General features: G+C 46.6%; 1 protein-coding gene across 7 annotated transcripts in view; it reads right to left on the bottom strand.

Moving 5' to 3' along the window:
• DCDC2C (doublecortin domain containing 2C) overlaps positions 1–19,602 on the bottom strand; it is a 148,751-nt gene that overhangs the window by 108,945 nt on the left and 20,204 nt on the right. For 6 of the 7 annotated variants that reach the window (XM_024242532.2, XM_054548428.1, XM_054548429.2 and 3 more), the window contains exons 3-4: positions 16,539–16,615; positions 1,936–2,064 (exon numbers count right to left, since the gene is read on the bottom strand). In XM_024242532.2, coding sequence (XP_024098300.1) covers positions 1,936–2,064; positions 16,539–16,615 — 206 coding nt within the window. The remainder of the gene's footprint in view (positions 1–1,935; positions 2,065–16,538; positions 16,616–19,602) is intronic. The other variant, XM_054548434.1, reaches the window with a different exon arrangement.

Here is a 19,602-nt window from a genome sequence, read left to right on the forward strand (position 1 = left end):
AGTAGCTGGGATTACAGGTTCCCGCCACCATGCCTGGCTAATTTTTTATATTTTTAGTAGAGATGGGGTTTCACCATGTTGGCCAGGCTGGTCTTGAACTCCTGACTTCAGGTGATCTGCCGGCCTCGGCCTCCCAAAGTCCTGGGATTACAGGCGTGAGCCACTGCACCCGGCCAATATAGGCATTTCTCTTTATAAAATTCACTCTTAGAACTGGTTTTGCTGAATCCCATAAATTCTAGTATTTATTTCCATTTTTGTTGCTCTCAAGATATTTTTTTATTTCCCTTTTGATTTCTTCCTTGACCCAATGGTTGTTCAGGAACGCATTGTTAAAGTTCCACATATTTGTGAATTTTCCAATTTTCCTCCTATTACTGATTTCTAGTTTTGTATCATTATGGTCAGAAAAAACACTTGATATGATTTTAGTCTTACATTTGCTAAGACTTGATTTGTGGCCTAATATGATTTATCCTGGGGAATGCTGTGTACACTTGAGAAAAATGTGTATTCTGCTGCTGGTGGACAGAATGTTCTGCAGTCTGTTAAGTCCATTGGGTTTATATTGTTATTCAAGCCCACGGTTTCCTTATTGACTTTCTGTCTGGATGATGTATTCATTGTTGAAAGTGGGGGATGATGTATTCATTGTTGAAAGTGGGGTACTGAAGTCGCCTCCTATTATTGTATTGCTGTCTACCTTTCCCTTCAGTTCTGGTAATACTTGCATATTATATATTTAGGTGCTCCAGTGACAGTTGCATTATACATTTATAATTGTTGTATATTCTTGACGGGCTGACCCTTTTAACCTAATGTGGTGACCTTCTTTATCTCTTCCTGCAGTTTTTCACGTGAAGTCAACTTGGTCTGTTGTAAGTCCAGCTGCCCCTGTTCTCTTTTGGTTTCCACTCGCATGGGATATTTTTCCCATCCCTTCACTTTCAGCCTGTGCATGTGGTTAAAGCTGAAGGCTGACCCAGATTATCTTCACAGCCACCTGGCTCGGAGCCCCTCTCTTACCTCCCACCTTCAATCCATCATCATGTCTACCACCACTGTGAGCTTTCATTCATGCAAATGGGACCCACTGGCTGCAAGACAGAAAGCCCCTTGCCTGGTCTGTAAGGTATTCATGGGACCTAAGTTCTGGCCTTGGGGCTGGCCACTTCCCTCACAGTAGGGCTGTATTTCCTATGATGACAGTGTCGTGTTCCCTCAATACACTCTGCTTGTTTGTGCCTCATCCACTGTCACAGTCATAACCACAAACCCATTTCGTGCCTATTTTGAGTGTTTTGCTAAGCACTTCACACATATTAGGACCCTTGGAAGTAGGTATTATTATTACTTCCAGTTTTCCAGAAGACAAAACATGCATCGAGGAATTAGGAATGTGCCCGAGGTAACGGAGACACGGACGGCGGAGAGGAGATTTGCTCCATATCAGACCCCCAAGCCCATGCTAGAGGCCATTACACACACTACCTCCCTCCCACATGCTCTTCTGTCCCATGGAATTCATTTCCCCCATCTCTGCCAAGACTCAATCCAAACACGAGCTCCCACAGGCCTGGCTCCTCCAGACCAACTGGGAGGCCTCATTATACCAACTGCAGCATTCTAGCAACTTGAACAGTTGGCCCACTCAATAGGGGTTTCAGGGAGCAAGATTCTTTTTTGCAATGCTGTATTCTCCACCCCTAGCACATGGTAGATGCTCAATGGTTTGTTGAATGAATAAATGAATGAGGCTGGTTAAAAGTAAGTATAATACCAAGACTGAGAAAATACTATCTGCTTGAAGAATTAAAATTAAGAGTTTATGATGAATCATTTTAGACCTTGCTGGTCCAGGCAGAAAACTCTCACAGAAAAGAATAAACACAAGTTGCCGCCCCCTGGCTGTCCTAAAGGCAAGAGTCTCCTTACTTCCGAACGCCTCCTAGAGGGAAGACTTTTTCTCCGATCATGGCCAGCACGATGTCCCAATCGGACAGACTAAATTTGGGTATAATGATTTTTGCAGGTGGAATAAATAATCTTCCATTTGTAAAAACACTGTAAGAATAAAAAGAAAAGCATCCATTAATACCTTAAGTTTGAGGGGGAAACATTGAAAATTCAATATATATATAATTACAGAACTGTAAAAACAATGAGATACACTAAGCAGCCTCCAATACTGCATACCATGTCTTATTGGGGACCTTATCAAGCTGTACAGAATGTCACAGAGCCTGGTGACAGACGCGTGTGTGTGTGTGTATACATATATATAGATGTGTGTGTGTGTGTGTGTGTGTGCTTTTGTTGTAGATGAAAACCACAACAGTGGGCTACAGAAAGAGCACTAGGAGTGAAGGTGCCTTAGGGTTAATAGTGGTTGTGAAACAGGAAAAGTTCTCCTGTCCCCCTCACAGAGCGTGACGTGGGGGTGTGGCTCCCTTTTTCAGTGCCTCACTGCTCAAACCTCTAGGGGAGGCATACAGATGGGAAGGTTCTGGGGCTCCAACCCCACAGTTGTAACATTCTGGGCAGCTTGATAAAAATCTGGGTATTTTATAAAATCTAAAATGCCCAGATGAATGGAACATAACTCCACTTTTTATAAAACATGTCTCCCACTACTATAATGGGTAAAATGAAAGAAAATTGTGTCCATTTGGAAAACAGGCAGATAATTTTGCCTTAAATAATGTAGCTGTTTTCCCTTTCTCTGGAGCCGAGATCATCTCCCAAAGAAAATACATGCATTCCTTTGAAAAATTAATAGAAACCACTTATTTCACTCCTGAGTTTTAAGACAACTTCAATATAATCTTAGGGGTGTTAGTTTATTGTTTCTACGTGTTGAGGGAGAGAAAGTGCTTAGAAGATTTTCAAAACCCGACACAAAGTTAGTAGTGTTCATGAGACTATGCCATCATCAAAGACACATGCAATAGTTTCAAACTCTTGTAATTCACATTAAAATAATGTAAAATACAAGGCGTATCGAATAAATACAAGGTGTATCAAAATAATAAATGATATCATTGATATCCTTTAACAATATATAAGCTCAACTTTGCAATTCTGGTTAATTTTTTTACATTATAATTTACTATTACTGCCATTTTTTGTCTTCCTCTCTAAATGCAAATAACTTAGAATTTGAGAAATATCTCTCTTTAGAGTAAATATAAATCTTAATATGTTTGTCACCATAAAGAGAGTCCATTTTCTCTGCTAAGGTTTTGTGGCAAAAGAGGCTTCCAATCAACCCAGAGTCCAACTTCTTCCATATTTAAGATGCTGCCCACAAGAAGTCATAAAAAGAAATGTTCTATGCAAGTTATATCAGAGTTTATCCATATGCTATTACAATTACAATAAAGATTTGCTACAATGTTTTCAACTATTGGTTTTCCTAATTGGTTTAGGCTGCAAGTTTTTCTAAATATAGATTACTAATAGGAATAAAAGTAATAAATGTTTAAACAAGGTCTTGTTATATTTGTCTCAATTTTTAAGAAATTTGATTTATAGTCTTATCCTGAGTATTGAGAAATAGGCACACCAACCTACTGCTGATGCAGCTGAAAATCAGCACAGTCTTCTTGAAGGACACTTTGGCAAAATAGATCAATGTAATATAAAGGATCAATAACCACTAACCCAGTCATCCCACACCATGAAATCCACCCCACAGAAAAGTGGACAAAGATTTAGAGGTGAAGATATTTCTCATAGAATTATGTATGAAGTCAAAAATATAAAATGTCTAAGTACGGATGACTGGTTAAATAAATTATGCCACAACCACACCATAAAGCATACAGCTGTTAAAAATTGTGTATGCAGAATTTATATCTACAGGGTAAAACGGTCAAATATAATTAATGTTGTAGACAAAAACCACAACAGTGGGCTACAGAAAGAGCACTAGGAGTGAAGGTGCCTTAGGGTTAATAGCGGTTGTGAAACAGGAAAAGTTCCCTTGTCCCCCTCACAGAGCGTGCGATGGGGGTGTGGCTCGCTTCTTCAGTGCCCCACTGCTCAAACCTCTAGGGGGGCATACAGACGGGCAGGCTGTGGGGCTCTGACCCCATGGCAGTGTCTAGGGGTAAATGTTTCCAGCTCCTGAAGCCCCAGTGGGCCTGTGTTACAGGCTGCTCTTTGAGTTTAGCTGTCTGTATAGGTGGCTTGTGTTAATCAGCTCAATTAGACCCCTGCCTTGTCGCAAGGACAAAGGGCTTTGTATCCCGGGTTCTGGCCTTGGTGTACGAGAACTGGATCACATGTGGGCTTGGAGAATGAGTGCAAGGTTTTATTGAGTGGAAGTAGCTCTCAGCAGATGGCGGAGCCAGAAGGGAGACGGTTTTCCCCTGGAGTCAGGCCTCTCGGCACCCCAGCGCTCCTCCAACTGCCCTAGCCAAACTCCGTGTCATTCTGCCGGTGGGTGGCCTGCCGGTGTGCTGGTGCCTGTTGGTGCGTTCCTCTTGATGTCCAGCCACTTGCGTGTTCCTCCACCGATGTGCTCCTCCCGATGTCCAGCCATTTCTGTCTCTGCCTTGCTAGGATCTCAAGTTTTTATAGGCACAGGATGGGGGTGTGGCAGGCCAGGGTGGTCTTGGGAAATGCAACATTTGGGCAGGGAAACAAAAATGCCTGTCCTCACGCAGGTCCCTTGCGTGGAGCCCTAGCCAGGGACTATGCCCTCCTCTCCCCAGCACTTTCCTTCCCCCTTCTGTATCACTTAAAGGGACCACACTCTTCCCTTCCCAGCACTTCTATATCAGCTGTCTCTGAGGGATGGGATAACTGGAGATTTTTATTTTATTCCTTATTCTTTTCTAGATTTCCACATTTTTATAATAAGCCTGTAAATAGAAAAATCTGTAAAATTTTTTGAATTTTTAAGATAAAGAGAAGAAACAATAATCTCTGATTTATAAACTAGGAAATGGCAAGTTCAGAGGGAGAAATGGACTTCACACATCTCTAAAATTTGCTAGTTGTGCTGAAGAATGAACATAGACCAATATCACCATGCCAGGTTTGGGGTCCGTGTTGTTCAGGGTCAGATGATCCATCTTCCAGGTAGCTGAATGAACAACTCCATCTAAAACACCCAAAACAGTTCCCTGAAAGTCTGTGATAGGTTGTGGATGGGCACACATCAAATCCCATCACTGGCAAATAAACACTGGTACATGTGAATTTTTGAATGCCTGGTACTTACTCATTTTTGAAAGCACAATTTTATATGCTGATAAAAAACCATATCCAAGATAAATTGGGTGGTTACAAGAAAAATGAAGGTACACAACAGTGCATGCAGTACACATATACCTATAAACACCTGATCACACATGGCCCATCCTAGAAAGAGACCAGAAACTGTGACACTGGCTCCCTCTGGGGGAATCACTAGAGAACTGGTGATATAAGCTGGGAGACTTTTTTTTTTTTTCCCAGATAGACCAGCAGAAAAAATTTATTGCCCTTGGAGTGGGATGCTGAATATATCTCATCATATAGTTCATCTCAATTTAATTTCACTCTCTCTCCTCTTTCTTCACACTTTGAATTCTCCTCAACTCTCTGCCAACAAAAACTTGCAATCTGATAGAGAAGTTGCACATACAATTATCTGTAATATAAATCAAACCCTTTGACAAGGGAGTAAAAACAAACAATTCCTTTTTTACTTTATTTCAATCTCATTGCTCAAAATGAATATTCAAAAATCAGGCATTTATCCAATCTGCCGTTAATGTGAAACACATTGATGTGAACTGCCAATGGTGCACTGAATTATTTATTTCTTACCAAATCTACCAAATTTCATCAGTTCAAATGTAGATTTTACTCCTTATTGACTTATTTTTCTAACAAATTAGCAGTACTGACAGGCTGAAATTAATTTTTTTTTAATTTTTAATTTTGTGAGACTTACTTTAAATGTATATCTATTAAAACTATATATTTACCATTGGCATGAGTCACTCTGTTAAATAATATGGTTTATTTAAATAAAAACTCTGAAGAGAGTTCAAAAGGCATAAAACTACTTTGTCAATGCACCTTTTCCTGTGTTGCTAATTAATTTTTAATAGTAGATAGGGAGAAAATAAAACATTTTAAACATTTAAATAGAAAATATTTCAGATTGTTTAAAATGGGAAGTAGCATATAGGTCCAGGAATGGGTTTTGGTCAGGTGGGTTGGTGATGACAGCTGCCATTTCCTCAGCACTAGCCATGAACACTTTATAGAGTCGTCTTTAACCTTTCCAGCAAATCAGTAAAGCGAGTCCCGCTCCCCGCTGACTCAGAGAAAGAATCTGGACCTCTGAGAGGGTAAGGGGTTTCCCCAGGCCACATGGAGGGAGAACCAACTGCCGAGACCTTCCCCTGCATCCACCTCCCTCTACCCACTTTTCTGTCTTCTCTGTTGAAAAGCAAGGTAGAAGGCATCAGAAATGTGCTGTTTCTCTCTGAAATATGTTGATGATGGCAGGTGGGAAGAAAGCCAGGGTCGTTTTTGTTTCCGTTGCCACGCTATCTTCAAATAGCCATGACCCGCTGCAGTTGGGTAGTAAACGGGCCAGGAACATATCGTGACATCCTGGGCTGGCCGCATGCACTCTCCCCTCATCCTGGGGTGAAGGTCGCCTAATGCTTGCTCCCAAGAACCAGGTCAAGTTCCAAGCTGAGTTGAATTGAAAAGTTCTCCACATTCGAAGTCAGAAGCCCTGGTCTTCAGAGCTGATTCTAGAACTAAATAGCTCTATCTCTGGACCTCTCATTCCCCCACTGAACCGTGAGCTCTCTGAGGACAAGCCTGCATCTGAATCTCTCGGTCTCCCCAGGGCCTGGCACCTGGGGGTACTCAGTCAATTCTGGATGGGCAGTGGCTGGGGGTACATGGATTGGTTGGAGCCAGTAGGGATTAAAGGAAAAGATGAAGGGTCTTACTCTCTTTTGGCCTCAATCTTACATTTCCGAAAGTAGAATATGACTGCCTGCCTTATCTGCTGCACAGGCTTATAATGAAGGCAAAACGAGGTTACAGGCATTTTGATTTGAAAAGCATAATAAAGAGGCATTATTCTTTAAAACTAAGGTGTCATAACAGTTATTATTGTGTTTTTCTAAACTAAGATTTTGAGACAACCTGAAAGAAAACTGGAGTGATTTAAGTAACAGTTCACTGTAATCCTAAACTTTCTCGTTGAGAACTGCAGAATTCTTGGCACGTAACAACCCCATCCATTTGGAAAATACACAATGCACGATGCACTGCAACTAAAATCATCAGGAAAAAACCTGAAACATTTGACCTACAGCAAGTTCAGAAACCATGGGCTCTTGTGAGTCTGGACATTTGCTGGTTCGTGGGGAGAAACGGCTCAGCCCTCCAGAGGAGGGAAGAATCCTAACCCCTCTGCTCGTCACAAAATCACTGCCTGCCCTGCAGAAAGCAAACATCCAGTGCCCTTAACTGCCACTAAACTCGACAGGAGAAGTCACCCTGCAACCTGAAGGGGACTCCACCACGCTTCTCATTGGTCTGGGGCAACGCATCCTACCCTTAGGACCTCCTCATCTCCTGCTCCGTTCCTCCGAGTCACCCACCTTCACCAGGGGTGGGTTTTGATCCTATGCCTCAAGACTTGCCTCTTTCTCAACCTCAAAACATTTCTGTGGGACCCCTTAAAGCAGCACAACTTCCTTCTCAGTCCTACCACCCTGAAAATCTGCTGGGAAGGGATCGTCTCCTTAATCGGGGTATTAGAATCCACTGCGTCCCCAGGGACTCCTTCCCTCTCATCTGTGTTCCCCGACACGGTGTCTGACTTGCCTAAGTTCTTCTGCTTCCCTCCACCTGGCACTCATTTAACCAAAGACTTCAATCAGCTTTAGGCAGGATTCCTCCTCCTTTGTGGATAAGAAACTCCATGGATATTAGATGTATTTGGGATGCAGAACCCTATAAAATAGAAATAGATCCTTCCGTGCCCCTCCACAAGATTTGCAAAAAATCATTTAAAACCAGAGGGACTTGAAAGGTACTGTTCTATATTTCCAATCCATGCAACACTCGCATTCCAGCCACTAAAAAGCCAAATGGAAAAAAAATATATCAGCTGATCCAAGATCTGAGATCTATAAAAAAAATTGTCAACCCAGTCTTTCCTTGGTGCCTAATGCTAACACTATCCTGGCCGTGATTGCTTTTAACACACAGTATTTCACAGTCATCATCAATGTGTGTGCTGCCTTTTTTTAGAATTCCCTACCATGAAAATTCCCCAGGCTTGTCACCTTCACCTGGGAAAATGAACCATATTCCTGGACCGTTATGCCCCAAGGATTTACTGAGGCCCCTACCTACTTCTCACACACCCTAAGTGCAAATCTGAAGGAGGTAAAATTCAACTGTAAATTCAACTGGAAACTCAACTGTAATCCAACTTGTGGATGACCTCCTCCTGTGTTCTGAAAGTTACTCAGGTGGGAATTGAACAATGAGAACACATGGACACAGGAAGGGGAACATCACACACTGGGGACTGTTGTGGGATGGGGGGAGGGGGGAGGGATAGCATTAGGAGATATACCTAATGCTAAATGATGAGTTAATGGGTGCAGCACACCAACATGGCACATGTATACATATGTAACAAACCTGCACGCTGTGCACATGTACCCTAAAACTTAAAGTATAATAATAATAAAATAAAAAATTAAAAAATTTAAAAAAATTTTTTAAAGAGTTACAACAGCTCCCTTCTGCACGCTGAATGCCTCCTTAGGGCGTTAGCAAAAAGGACCATGGAGTGGCTAGACACAAAGTTCAGTTATCCTCTCTGTGTGTCTGGTATCTGGGCTATGATATCTTGGTCACAGAGAAAAACAATCTCTACAGACCAAGTTTCTAGTCTTCAACATTTTCCTTTCCTGGAAGCAAAAGAACAATTGGGGGCGGGAAATTGGGGGTCTTGTGGGATGCGGTAAGATGTGGATGCCTAATTTCTCTCCAATTGCCTCCTCTCTTTAGGCCACGATGAGGGAGTCATCCCTGGACCCGGGAATAAGGAACCCCCTATCTAAAGACACTTTCGAGAACCTGAAGGGCTCTGTACTTTCACCCCCACCTTGAACTTCCCAATTACTCCCTGCCTTTGTCCTTCCTTGTGCATGAAGGAGAGGATCATGTCTTGGAGTCTTCTCCCCAAAACATAAAAACGTGGATTGCGAGAGCTTCACCCGAGCTCAGGAGTTGAGGCATATCTCCTGCCTGTGAGCCAGGGCTGCAACCACCAGTCTTGTCCAGGCTGCATGTCTCACTTGCAACTGGGTCGCCTATTAGACACACACATTCCTCATCCCATTCAGACCCTACAGACCCTACTGCTTAATGAGAACACAGCATTTCTCTGTGGCTAAACTTCCCTCTTATGAAATCTACTGCTTTCCCCTCACATAACCATACTACACCATCAAAGCCTTAACCCCGCCACTTGCTTCCTTTACCCGTGGTTAGTTAGTGGATGTTAGTGACACCCGTGTCACCAACATCAGATGATTGTCTCATCCTAGATTAGATTCATCAGAAACTCCTCTGCCCTAAGTAGATCTCGCTCTTTATGTCGATGGCTCCTATCTCTGGAGGGAGGGTGGGCCCTTCCAGGCTGGATATGCCATCACTAATCAGCACAAACCTCTTGGCTATCTAGCTCCGCCATGTGTTACATCAGCCCAGGTGGCTGAATGAATCACTCACTCAGGCTTGCGCGAAGACAGAAGGAATGAAGGTGAAACATCCACACTGACAGCCGCCATACCTTTGGGGCAGTACGTGATGTTGATGTGCCACGGAAATGGGGGATTTACGACAGCAGCCGGTACCCCAGTCAAATAGCAGAACTTCTGGAGGCACTGTTATTACCCCAGCAAACTGCTCTTATTAAAACTGAGGGATACGGCATAAAGAAATCAGATAAGACTTGGGAAAATAAGTGGGCTAATAAATATGTCAAACTAGAAGCCTCTTCCCCCACCGCTTGAGGAACCCACGTGGTTTCCAGGCCTTGGGACCACAGCCCTGCCTAGCACTTCAAGGTCCCGGACCCCTGGTGGGATGATTCACCCTCTGCTACAGTCTGAATTCTGTGTCCCCTCACCCCCCAGTTCATGTTGAAACCAAATCCCCAATGTAAAAGCATTAAGAGGTGAGGCCTTTAAAAGGTGATTCGATCATGAGGGGGCTTAGGTTCATGAGTGGGATAAGTGTCCTTATAAAAGAGGCCTCAGGGAGCTTGTCTGCCCCATCCATCATGTGAGGACACAGCAAGAAGGCACATCTATGCAGCAGGGAGCACCCCTCGCCAGACGCCAAACCTGCTAGCACCTCAATCTCGGACTTCCCAGCCTCCAGAACTGTGGGCAAAAATTTCTGTTGTTTATAAATTACCCAGTCTCACGTATTTTGTTATAACAACCCAAACAGACACCTCCCTTGAAGGAAACAACTTCTTCAAGATGCCTCCCAAGGAAATAACACAAGAGAGCCACATGGCCCACCCAAGTCTGTCACCAGGGTCATTGTATGTGGTTTACACCTGACTCATCCCAGAAAGGTACAAATGCAGGACATACTGGACAAACAATGGCTTGAACACTTTAGCTTTTATCCAGACCAAGCAGCTACCCCTCACTTCATCTGCCAGAAACATACCCCTAGGAAAATTCTAAACATGGACTGAGGAAGGGGAACAGCTTACCCTGGACCCTTCCTTCACTGACAAATACACTTTATCCAATTACCAGAGGCCCAGCAGCTAATACGTCCCCAATATGTCCCCACACTGATCTGCATGTTTTCTAAATGGTTAGAGGTTTTTCCACTGCCAAAATGCCTCCACGACTTCAGTTGCCAACATTTTCCTGGAAGTAATCTATCCCACTTGGGGTATCCCCTCTATAATTTCTAATGAAAGATCACATTTCACTAGCAAAATTACACAAGCAATTATAAATACAACAAATTAGTCGAAGACTCCATTGCCATTACACCCTCAGTCATCAGGCACCTTAGGAAGAGCCCACATGTCCAAAGTCCAATCTGGCTAAGCTGTCCTAAGAACTGGGTTGTCTATGGCCATGGGTGTTACCCATCCTTCTTATGACTCCCAGATCCTCACCCCATCCTCCTCAGAAACGGTTGCCCTTTGAAACCACTACAGGAAGACCATGAGAATGCCCTACACCTCCTGGCTAACAAGAGATTCCAATTTAACACAGTCTGACATCCTCAGACACTGTCAGGAGTTAACTAAATACACACAGTCCTACAATCAACAAATCAAGGCCACCTTTCCCCTCAAACTCCTTGACCAGCCTTTACACAGTTTGAAAGTATGAGATCTGGTATTTTGGAAATGTCATCATCAGGAAACTAACCTTGAACCCCACACAAGAAAGGCCTTGTGCTGTTTTGTTCATTGCTGTCAAATTACAAGGTGTTCAACCTTTGTCCATGTCTTATGGCTATATATATATATACATGGATGATTCCAACTGGAAAGCACTCCAACCAGAGATCCCAAAACACCGTTCTATTGACAGCCTCGGGCAGCAGATGACAGCCAGAGGCAGACGACTGTCCCAACAACTGTGGAACAAAGCGGATGATGCCGGGACACAGCTGGCTTCTCTCCAAGATCATGGAACAAGAGCCCACAGATTCTCCTGCCTTTTCATACTCCCTAACAGACTAAATCTTCTCCCACAATTCCTGTATCTTCCTCCCAATTGCATCAACTACTCCTCGGTCCCCCGAACCACATCCAGCCTTCCACCGGGCCCTCCCTGGTTCCCTCCATCTCGATCTGCCTGCGCTTCCCTAGTGCGGTCATCACTCTCTCCTTCTCTTGGCTCACCAAGCAGCAGATGAGACCAACAGGTGAATTCCTGGGTTTGCACTCACCGCCCCCTACCGTACTCAGTCCTGAAACTGGGATCCCCTTCATAATGGCCTCATCATACTCATAGATATGGTCCTGACAGGAAACATCCCATACACACAACCAGAGCAGTCCCCTTCTGAAGTGGCACCAAACTGTAACTTCAAGGCCCCCAAGACTGGGACTATGACATGGCCTTGTGAGCTCAAGAACACAACAGTTCATGGGAAATCAGTCTAATAGACATAGCCTGTCTGTGGGACACAGGGAATCCTCCATGTCCCTGTAGCAAGACACATTCTGTTCTCATGAAACAGGAGCTCAGTGTAAGGGCCAATCTCCCTTTAGACATCATCTTCCTTCAACACCCCATGATGTCAGCATCACAGGAAATTATCTGGCAAAGAAATCAGGCAAAGGGAATTGCTGGTTAAACAGGACTAAAAGGCCCAATCAGTGAGAAGATGATGGTTAATGTTACATTTCTCCCTTTGGGATCTACTCCCGGTTAGCCCTTCAAGCCTCTGTCACAACCAGTACAGGCAATGACCAACCCAATTATGATCACAAGGGTCATTATCGTGTGTGTGGTCATAAGACATAGAAAATGCTTCCAGCCAGTGGACGGGCTCCTGTCATGTGGCCAATGCCGACCTTCAAATGGCTAAATGTGACAAACTTCACAAAGGAGACTCAGAAACATGAGTGCTGCCCCAGCTGCTGGTCCTGAGACTTGTGGACCAAGCACTCGTGGACGGGAAGCCACCTTAAGTGGGTTCTGGAAGGACCTGCTGCCTGGAGCCAGCCTGGTAGGGTGGTCTGTTCCTCCCACTGCACCCTCGCCTGTGGTGACGGATACACTATAAGGTTACAAAGGGGATCAGCAAAGCTAGCCCCCCCAGAACTGGAAGATTCTGTCTCCTACTTAGGACAAGCTGCTGCATCATTAACCCCAGAAGTGTCAGAACTTTGCAAATGACTCCACAAAATGGACTAGCCTCAGACTGCTGACCGGAAACCAGGGAGGTGTTTGTGCACAAGTCAGTCCTCAGTGCCACCTGTTCATAGATGACACTCGAGAGGAAATTTGTCAAGAGACAGTCACAGCAAAGGCTCACACCCAAGACATAGCTCGTTGGAGGCCAAAAGAGTGAGGGCCGTGATCAACTCAGTGTACCACCGAACGCTAATGAGTAAGCAGCAAACTGTTTCTCATAAATGCAGAATGCTGGCAAACTGACAAACTGAGTATGCCACCCAGAAGGACCGCTGAGGGCAGTCACCACCCAGGCGCAAGTGTTTCTTATGATTAGGCATAATTGAAGCCTGTTAGTAATAATATGAACCTGTGATCAATTAAGCAGCTGCCCAATCGTTATCTCCTTCTCCCTGCTCATCCTACCCAATAAATAGGAAGGGCTGTGGAAGCTCAGGGGGCTGCCTTTGCTCACTAGGAGCAGGGAGCTCTCTTCTTCTTCCCCTGGTCCTTCCTTAAAACAGTTCCTTTTGTTTTTTGTTATTATTTCTACATTCATCCCTTCGTTCAGTCATAATGATGGTCTCAAGCAGTAACAGTAGTAACTGCTGTAGTGACAGTCTCAAGTACTAGCAGTGGCAGTTGGATACAATAGCTAACACAGCTTACACTCTCCAGAAAAGGACTGACTTGGATTTCCCTTTAATTTCCTCCACTTACTGGATGGTTTAGGGAGCTCCTTAAGGGACTCAGTTTCTTTATTTTTAAGAGATGGGGTCTCACTATGTTGCCCAGGATTGTCTCAAACTCCTGGGCTCCAGTGATCCTTCTGCCTCAGTCTCCCAAAGTGCCATGATTACAGGTTTGAGCCACTGTGCCTAGCCTCTGGCTTCTTTGTATCCATCCCGACGGTCATGCCTTCATCTCCTGATGCATACCATCCTCATGGGAGGGTTGTGCTCCTCGGCTGTCTCTCAGCTCCTCCTGAACGCACAGCAGCTGGAAGTAATGGCTGGCCCCTTCTCCTCAAGTCCTCCTTATGACAGGTGGTAGTTGTTCTGCAAGGAATAGATCTGCTCTTCCTCATGAACAAGAAGAGGGACTGAGTTTCGCAGAACTCTGGCCTATGACAACACTGTCCCAACTCCTGCGCTGAGATACAACCGAACTCTAGCACGTGTCCAGCAGCATCAAGCCACAGCCACAGGATGACCCCAGCCCTGCCACTAAACACCCACCTGAGAAAATCCAGGGCTGCCAGGAACATTTACTGTTCGTCCCAGCCAACACCTGAGATAGGCCCCTGACCTCTCTTTCTTAGAGCATTGACAAATATGCATCTCTTGCAATGCAGACGCGTTTCCCACACCTACGATCCTTCCCTTGAACTGCAAGCATCAGGCAGGACAGGGCCTGTCTCCCACTCTCTGGCAGAGGACAGAATCCTAACTTCCAGAACTGCCAGCTTGCAGACCAGCTGCCTGGCCACCTTCACTGACTCCCAAGGCTCATTCACTGACTCAGGGTGTTTTCCATGCCAGTATAAGTGGAATGAATGAGTGAATCCCTTCCTAAGTGACAAGGGACATCAGAGGGAACACCAGGCAAGAGAAGTGACCTCAGGCTACACAGCTCAGTCAGTGCCAGGACCAGGGCTTCAATCTGAGCCTCAACCTCCAAATCAGTGACTTCCAATCCATACACTCACCACCAGCTCAATCCCCCAGTGACCCAGTTAGGGGAGCCCCGGGCTCTCTCTCCAGCATCTGGCTGCTGCAGAACACAGCTCAACAAGCCATTCACTCCCTCACCAACTCTCCTCTTGACCAGGAAGGGTCACACCCCGCCTTTCTCTCCTGAGCATCTAAGCCTTTGAAAGCTGTCATAACTATTGTTTATGTGTTTTTATAGTGACAAGGACTCCAAGGAACATGATCAGGTTTTTTTGTGGTAGGAAGGACTCTGCACTCAGATGGATATTTGGGTCCATCTAGTGGAAATTCCAACACACCAAGACAAAGGATGGGCAAATGCTGCAAGAGTGTGTTGGTTTCTCATTGAAAAAAATAATCATGTCTGTCAAATGAGTGAGGATCATTGATGGCCTGGGTCACACACATAAAATGTGGCTTTAGGGATGGTGTTTTTGTCAAGAAGGACCCACAAACCAACGATGTTCCCTGAGGTTGCTGTACGTTCTGCAGGAAAGACATCACTAACAAAATTCAGAAATACTGTGTCTTATTATTTCAAAACAGCTCTTAGCTACATGAAAAGTGGTGTGGAAAGATCTGTGTATTTAGGTGGCCCCCTTGCGGAAGCTTAAAGTAAGGTATTTTAAAGAAATGGTCATTGAGATTTTAAGGAAAAGCGCAAGGGGCCAAGTTTGGCGAATTCACGGCCACGTTGCCTTCATCTTTCTCGTTCCCAGCCTGAGGATCTGTCGGGTGAATCAGGGAGTTTCCAGCCTCATGAGCCTCCAAGTCCTTGCCTCTCGGGACTGAGAGGGGACGTGGTAGAGGTGACTCTGGCTCACACAAGGCTGGGACCCCCACATGAAGAGCTCAGCATTCTCTGGAAACTTGCTAAAATTCCTTCCATTTAGACCAGAACGTGGTAAAATGGAAAGATGTCCATGTCAGGGCTTTTAATCACTAAAATACTAAAACATCCCAATAAAAGGACAGGGGGAAGAGCTGCCATTCAGAGAACTGCTACGCTGTGACAAGCACTGTGGGGCTGGCTGCAAACATTCCTGAAGCTAACCCTCACCACAGTGTGCTGCGGATATTCTCAGCTCTGTTTTCCACAGTGGGAGACAGCCTCAGCCTCAGCCTCAGAGTGAAGCAGCAGGCGCAGGTCCCAAGCTTGTAAGACCAAAAGCCGGGATGTAAACCAAAGTTTAGTTCAAGTCAAGTGTACCGTCTTTTTCCAATCCCAAAAACACAATGCATAGATGGATGCACACAGTGCTCACAACTATCCCCAGTGCCTCCCACTGAGCATCTCGGTGCCTGGCACTGCCAGCGGCATCCCAGGGCAGCAGCCAATGAGGTTCTAACGCACTCCGCTCCTGTAGCAACACCTGTCTTGGATGTGCTGTAGCCCATGAGGGCCTTTTGGTAGCAAGAGGTCAAGGGGTGGGGGAAACAGCTTTTAAATTTCCCTTCAACATGCTGCAGCTGCAGCTGCAACTGCTACATTAAAAAAAAAATCAAAACAAAACTTCAGAGCCTAAAACTAAGCTGTGTGTATGATGCTCTTATCTTCGCATCCCCAGGTGAACTGTTCTGCAAACAATGGCATGGTGATGGGATTGCTTTTCTTTTCCAAAATCAGTGCTCAAGTGGAAAAAGAAAAGGTAGCACATGAAGAGCTGAATCAGAGAGGAGGCGGTCTAGGAAACAGAAATCACCTGTCAGGGAGTGAGAGCACGAGACAGCGGGGGGAGGGGAGGGGAGGGGAGGGGAGGGGAGGGGAGGGGAGGGGAGGGGAGGAGGGACAGAAAGGGGGCTGAGGGGCATTTGTCAGGATAGAAAGTATTGTTTTTAGGGAGCTATGGCACAGTTTGATTTTTTTCACCCATAATATTGTACTCACTGTATATGTCGAGATATACGATGATATGTTTGCCACTTGGAAGGCACATTTATATCACAATGCACCACTGGTTTGATCTGAAAAAGGAAAAAATACACCCGAGAATTCAGTTCAAATTAGCCAACACTCATCAAATTCAACAGTGTGCACAGCACTGCCCCAAAACGTAAGGGGGGAATCCCTTTGTCAATAGAACACCCAGGGGTGGGTCCAGGAGGGATGCAGACAAAGGCAGACCAGGTGCTGGGGGAGAAGATCCCAGCAAGTGCAGCGCAAGGTGGTCTGGGGCTGAGGGCTCTGCACTGAACGTGGAGGGAAGTGCAGGGTGCGGGGGCCGGGCTGACGGGCAACGGTGCCACCAAAGGCTGCGCATCCATGCTAGGGAGGCTCCCCATGGTCCCCAAGAAGCATGCGTTGATGGCCTACTATGCCGAGGAGCTTTGCTCGCCAAGGTATGGGGCCCCAAGAATGGACATGTCACTTCTGATTTCATTACAAGACTCCAACCAGAATGTCCTGGCCAGGAGGTGGGAGCCTCTCCACCTTCTCTCCTGTTTGCTGTGAATGCAGCCTGAGAGGCCGGGCCAACCACTATGGCCTGGTGACAGCTTCAGTCTCAGGTCCACTGCAGATAAGACATAAAGGGGGAAAAGAACTACTGAGACCTGTCCCAGGTAAGAAAAGCCGGTCATCCTCACGGCCTTACTGTTTAAGAATGTGCAGAAAAGCAAATGCGGGGAGCTCTGATTGGGAAGGGAGGTTAACCCCCAACTCTGTGCCAAGTGACAGGGTCCTGGCCCCACCCACACGGCTGAGGCTCACCGAGGACACCCCAGCACCTCAGGCCTGGCCTTCCTCTGAAGAGCTGCTCCCTTGTCTGCGTTCCGTCTCTACATCCCCAGCCCACCAGGATAAGAAGCTTAGGGTCCCTTCACACCTCCCACCCCTGGTTTCCCCTGGATTGGGACCCCGTCTGCCACTGCACACACCTCCACTGCAGTCCCACTGCCTGGCTCACACACTCCCACCCCCCACGTCTCTCACTTGGACGATGGCGACATCCACTCAAGGGATCCTTGCCAGGGTCCCGATCTGTCACCTCCCACGGACACCATCGTCTTCCCGACAACACCACTGGGTGCAGTCTCCCTCCTGGATCCACCCAGCAGCCTCCTCCCTCTCTGCTCATCTCCCTCCGGGATCCACCTGGCCACCCTCCTCCCTCTCTGCTCATCTCCCTCCGGGATCCACCGGGCAGCCTCCTCCCTCTCTGCTCATCTCCCTCTGGGATCCACCTGGCAGCCTCCTCCCTCTCTGCTCATCTCCCTCTGGGATCCACCTGGCAGCCTCCTCACTCTCTGCTCCCTACACCCTCCACGTTATGCTCCTTCAGCCACCCTGGCCCCCAGCCAGTCCATGTGCTTCCCGGGGCCTCTGCTGCACAGCGAGGGCCTCTGCTCGAGCCCCCACAGCCTCTCCACCTCCAGGGCACATGTTCACTGCCCTTCCAAGGCCCAGCGCTGAGAAGCCACCTCTAAGCTGACATCAGAATTGATCATCCCCCGCAGCACTAAGCCAAGTCCATTCGGTGTCCTTCCTACTGCCTACTTCACACCCACCCAGGAAACTCCCAGCACAGACACCATGGCGTGGGCCCTACCTGCACCCCAACCCCCAGAAGGTCGGGTGGCCTGAACCTGTCAACAGGGCCTCCTTCCACTCCTAACGCTGCTAATCCATACCCTCCCCTCCAAGCTGCAGCCCCCTCTCCCTTCCCAACCCACACCCAGCTTAGCACAGAAGCGGTTCCAGCAGCTCAGCATCTGAGTCCACTGCCAACAAGGAGGTCAGGTGGGGCAAACGTGTCCCTCCCTCACTTCCCAGCCCTGCCTTAGGACTCAGCTCTTGAACCCATCTCTGCCAGGGGTCTGCTGCCTACCCACTTGCCCACACCAGTGTCAGGCCAACAACTGGGGGGCTCTGCTCCCCAAGTCAGACACAGTGGTAATAACTCTTCCTGCCTGGCCCAGCAGGGAGGGTCCTCCTGGGGCCCTGCTCCTCGACGCCCAGACCCCAGCCAGGTTTCACAACTCACACACACAACCATGAGATGAACCACTTAACCTATTAATGTTACAGGAGCTCGACTACATCGCCCCAAGTTGAGTAAATGTCATCTGTGAAAGTGCCTTGGCCAAGAACAGCACCCAAGCCAGGCACCCCAGATGCACAGTGAGAGAGAATGAGCTGCATACCTCATTAACAGAACTGTGTTTTAAAAGAGGAGAGGGGACAGGAGTTTCTCTGGGTCTTCTGTCCCTGAAGGAGACCAGGGAGGTGTGTCTCATGGGGGCTTTGGGAGAAGGGTGAGAGGAACCAAGACAGCCATAGCCACTGCAGAGAGGCCACTCTGGCACCTCCCTGAGATCCTACGATGCCTTTCGTCAGAACAGAGAGCTGCCCGAGAGGCAGCGAGAACACAGTGAATCTCAGAAGCATCCTGGCAGACAGGAAGACCCCAGGCTTTGGAATTGGTCAAATCTGAATTCGAATCCCAGCTCTACGTCTTACTGTCCTTGTGGTCTGGAGAAGCAACTACACTTCTCTGAGCAGCAGCTGATTAATTTTTAGAATGGGGATCATCGTGCGTTACAGAGTTCTTATGAGAATAATATTGAGATAACATTTTATAAAATGCACAATGCAATACCTATAACACAGTAATAAATATTCAATTCAATAAATGACAGCCCCCCACATACACACACACAAACACACAGAAACACACAGAGAGACAGAGAAGGGAGGAAGGGGGCTGTTTCGGCACCTCTATCTTGTTATGGCTCAAATAGAATTGCTGATTTTATCCATAGCCAGTGGGTCAACCCAGGCTTCCCCATCTCAGAAAATGGTGCCACCCCAGCCCCATTTGTTCAACTACAAAATCTGGGAGGCGTTCTTGAGTCTTCTCATCCTTTATGCCATCTGCGCATCTGTCAGCTCTACTTCAAAGCCACACCACGGACCTTTCACTCCTTGCTGCCTCCACCATCTCTTCCCTGCC

This window comes from Pongo abelii, chromosome 12 (genome assembly GCF_028885655.2).
Source record: "Pongo abelii isolate AG06213 chromosome 12, NHGRI_mPonAbe1-v2.0_pri, whole genome shotgun sequence".
NCBI classification, from domain to species: Eukaryota; Metazoa; Chordata; class Mammalia; order Primates; family Hominidae; genus Pongo; species Pongo abelii.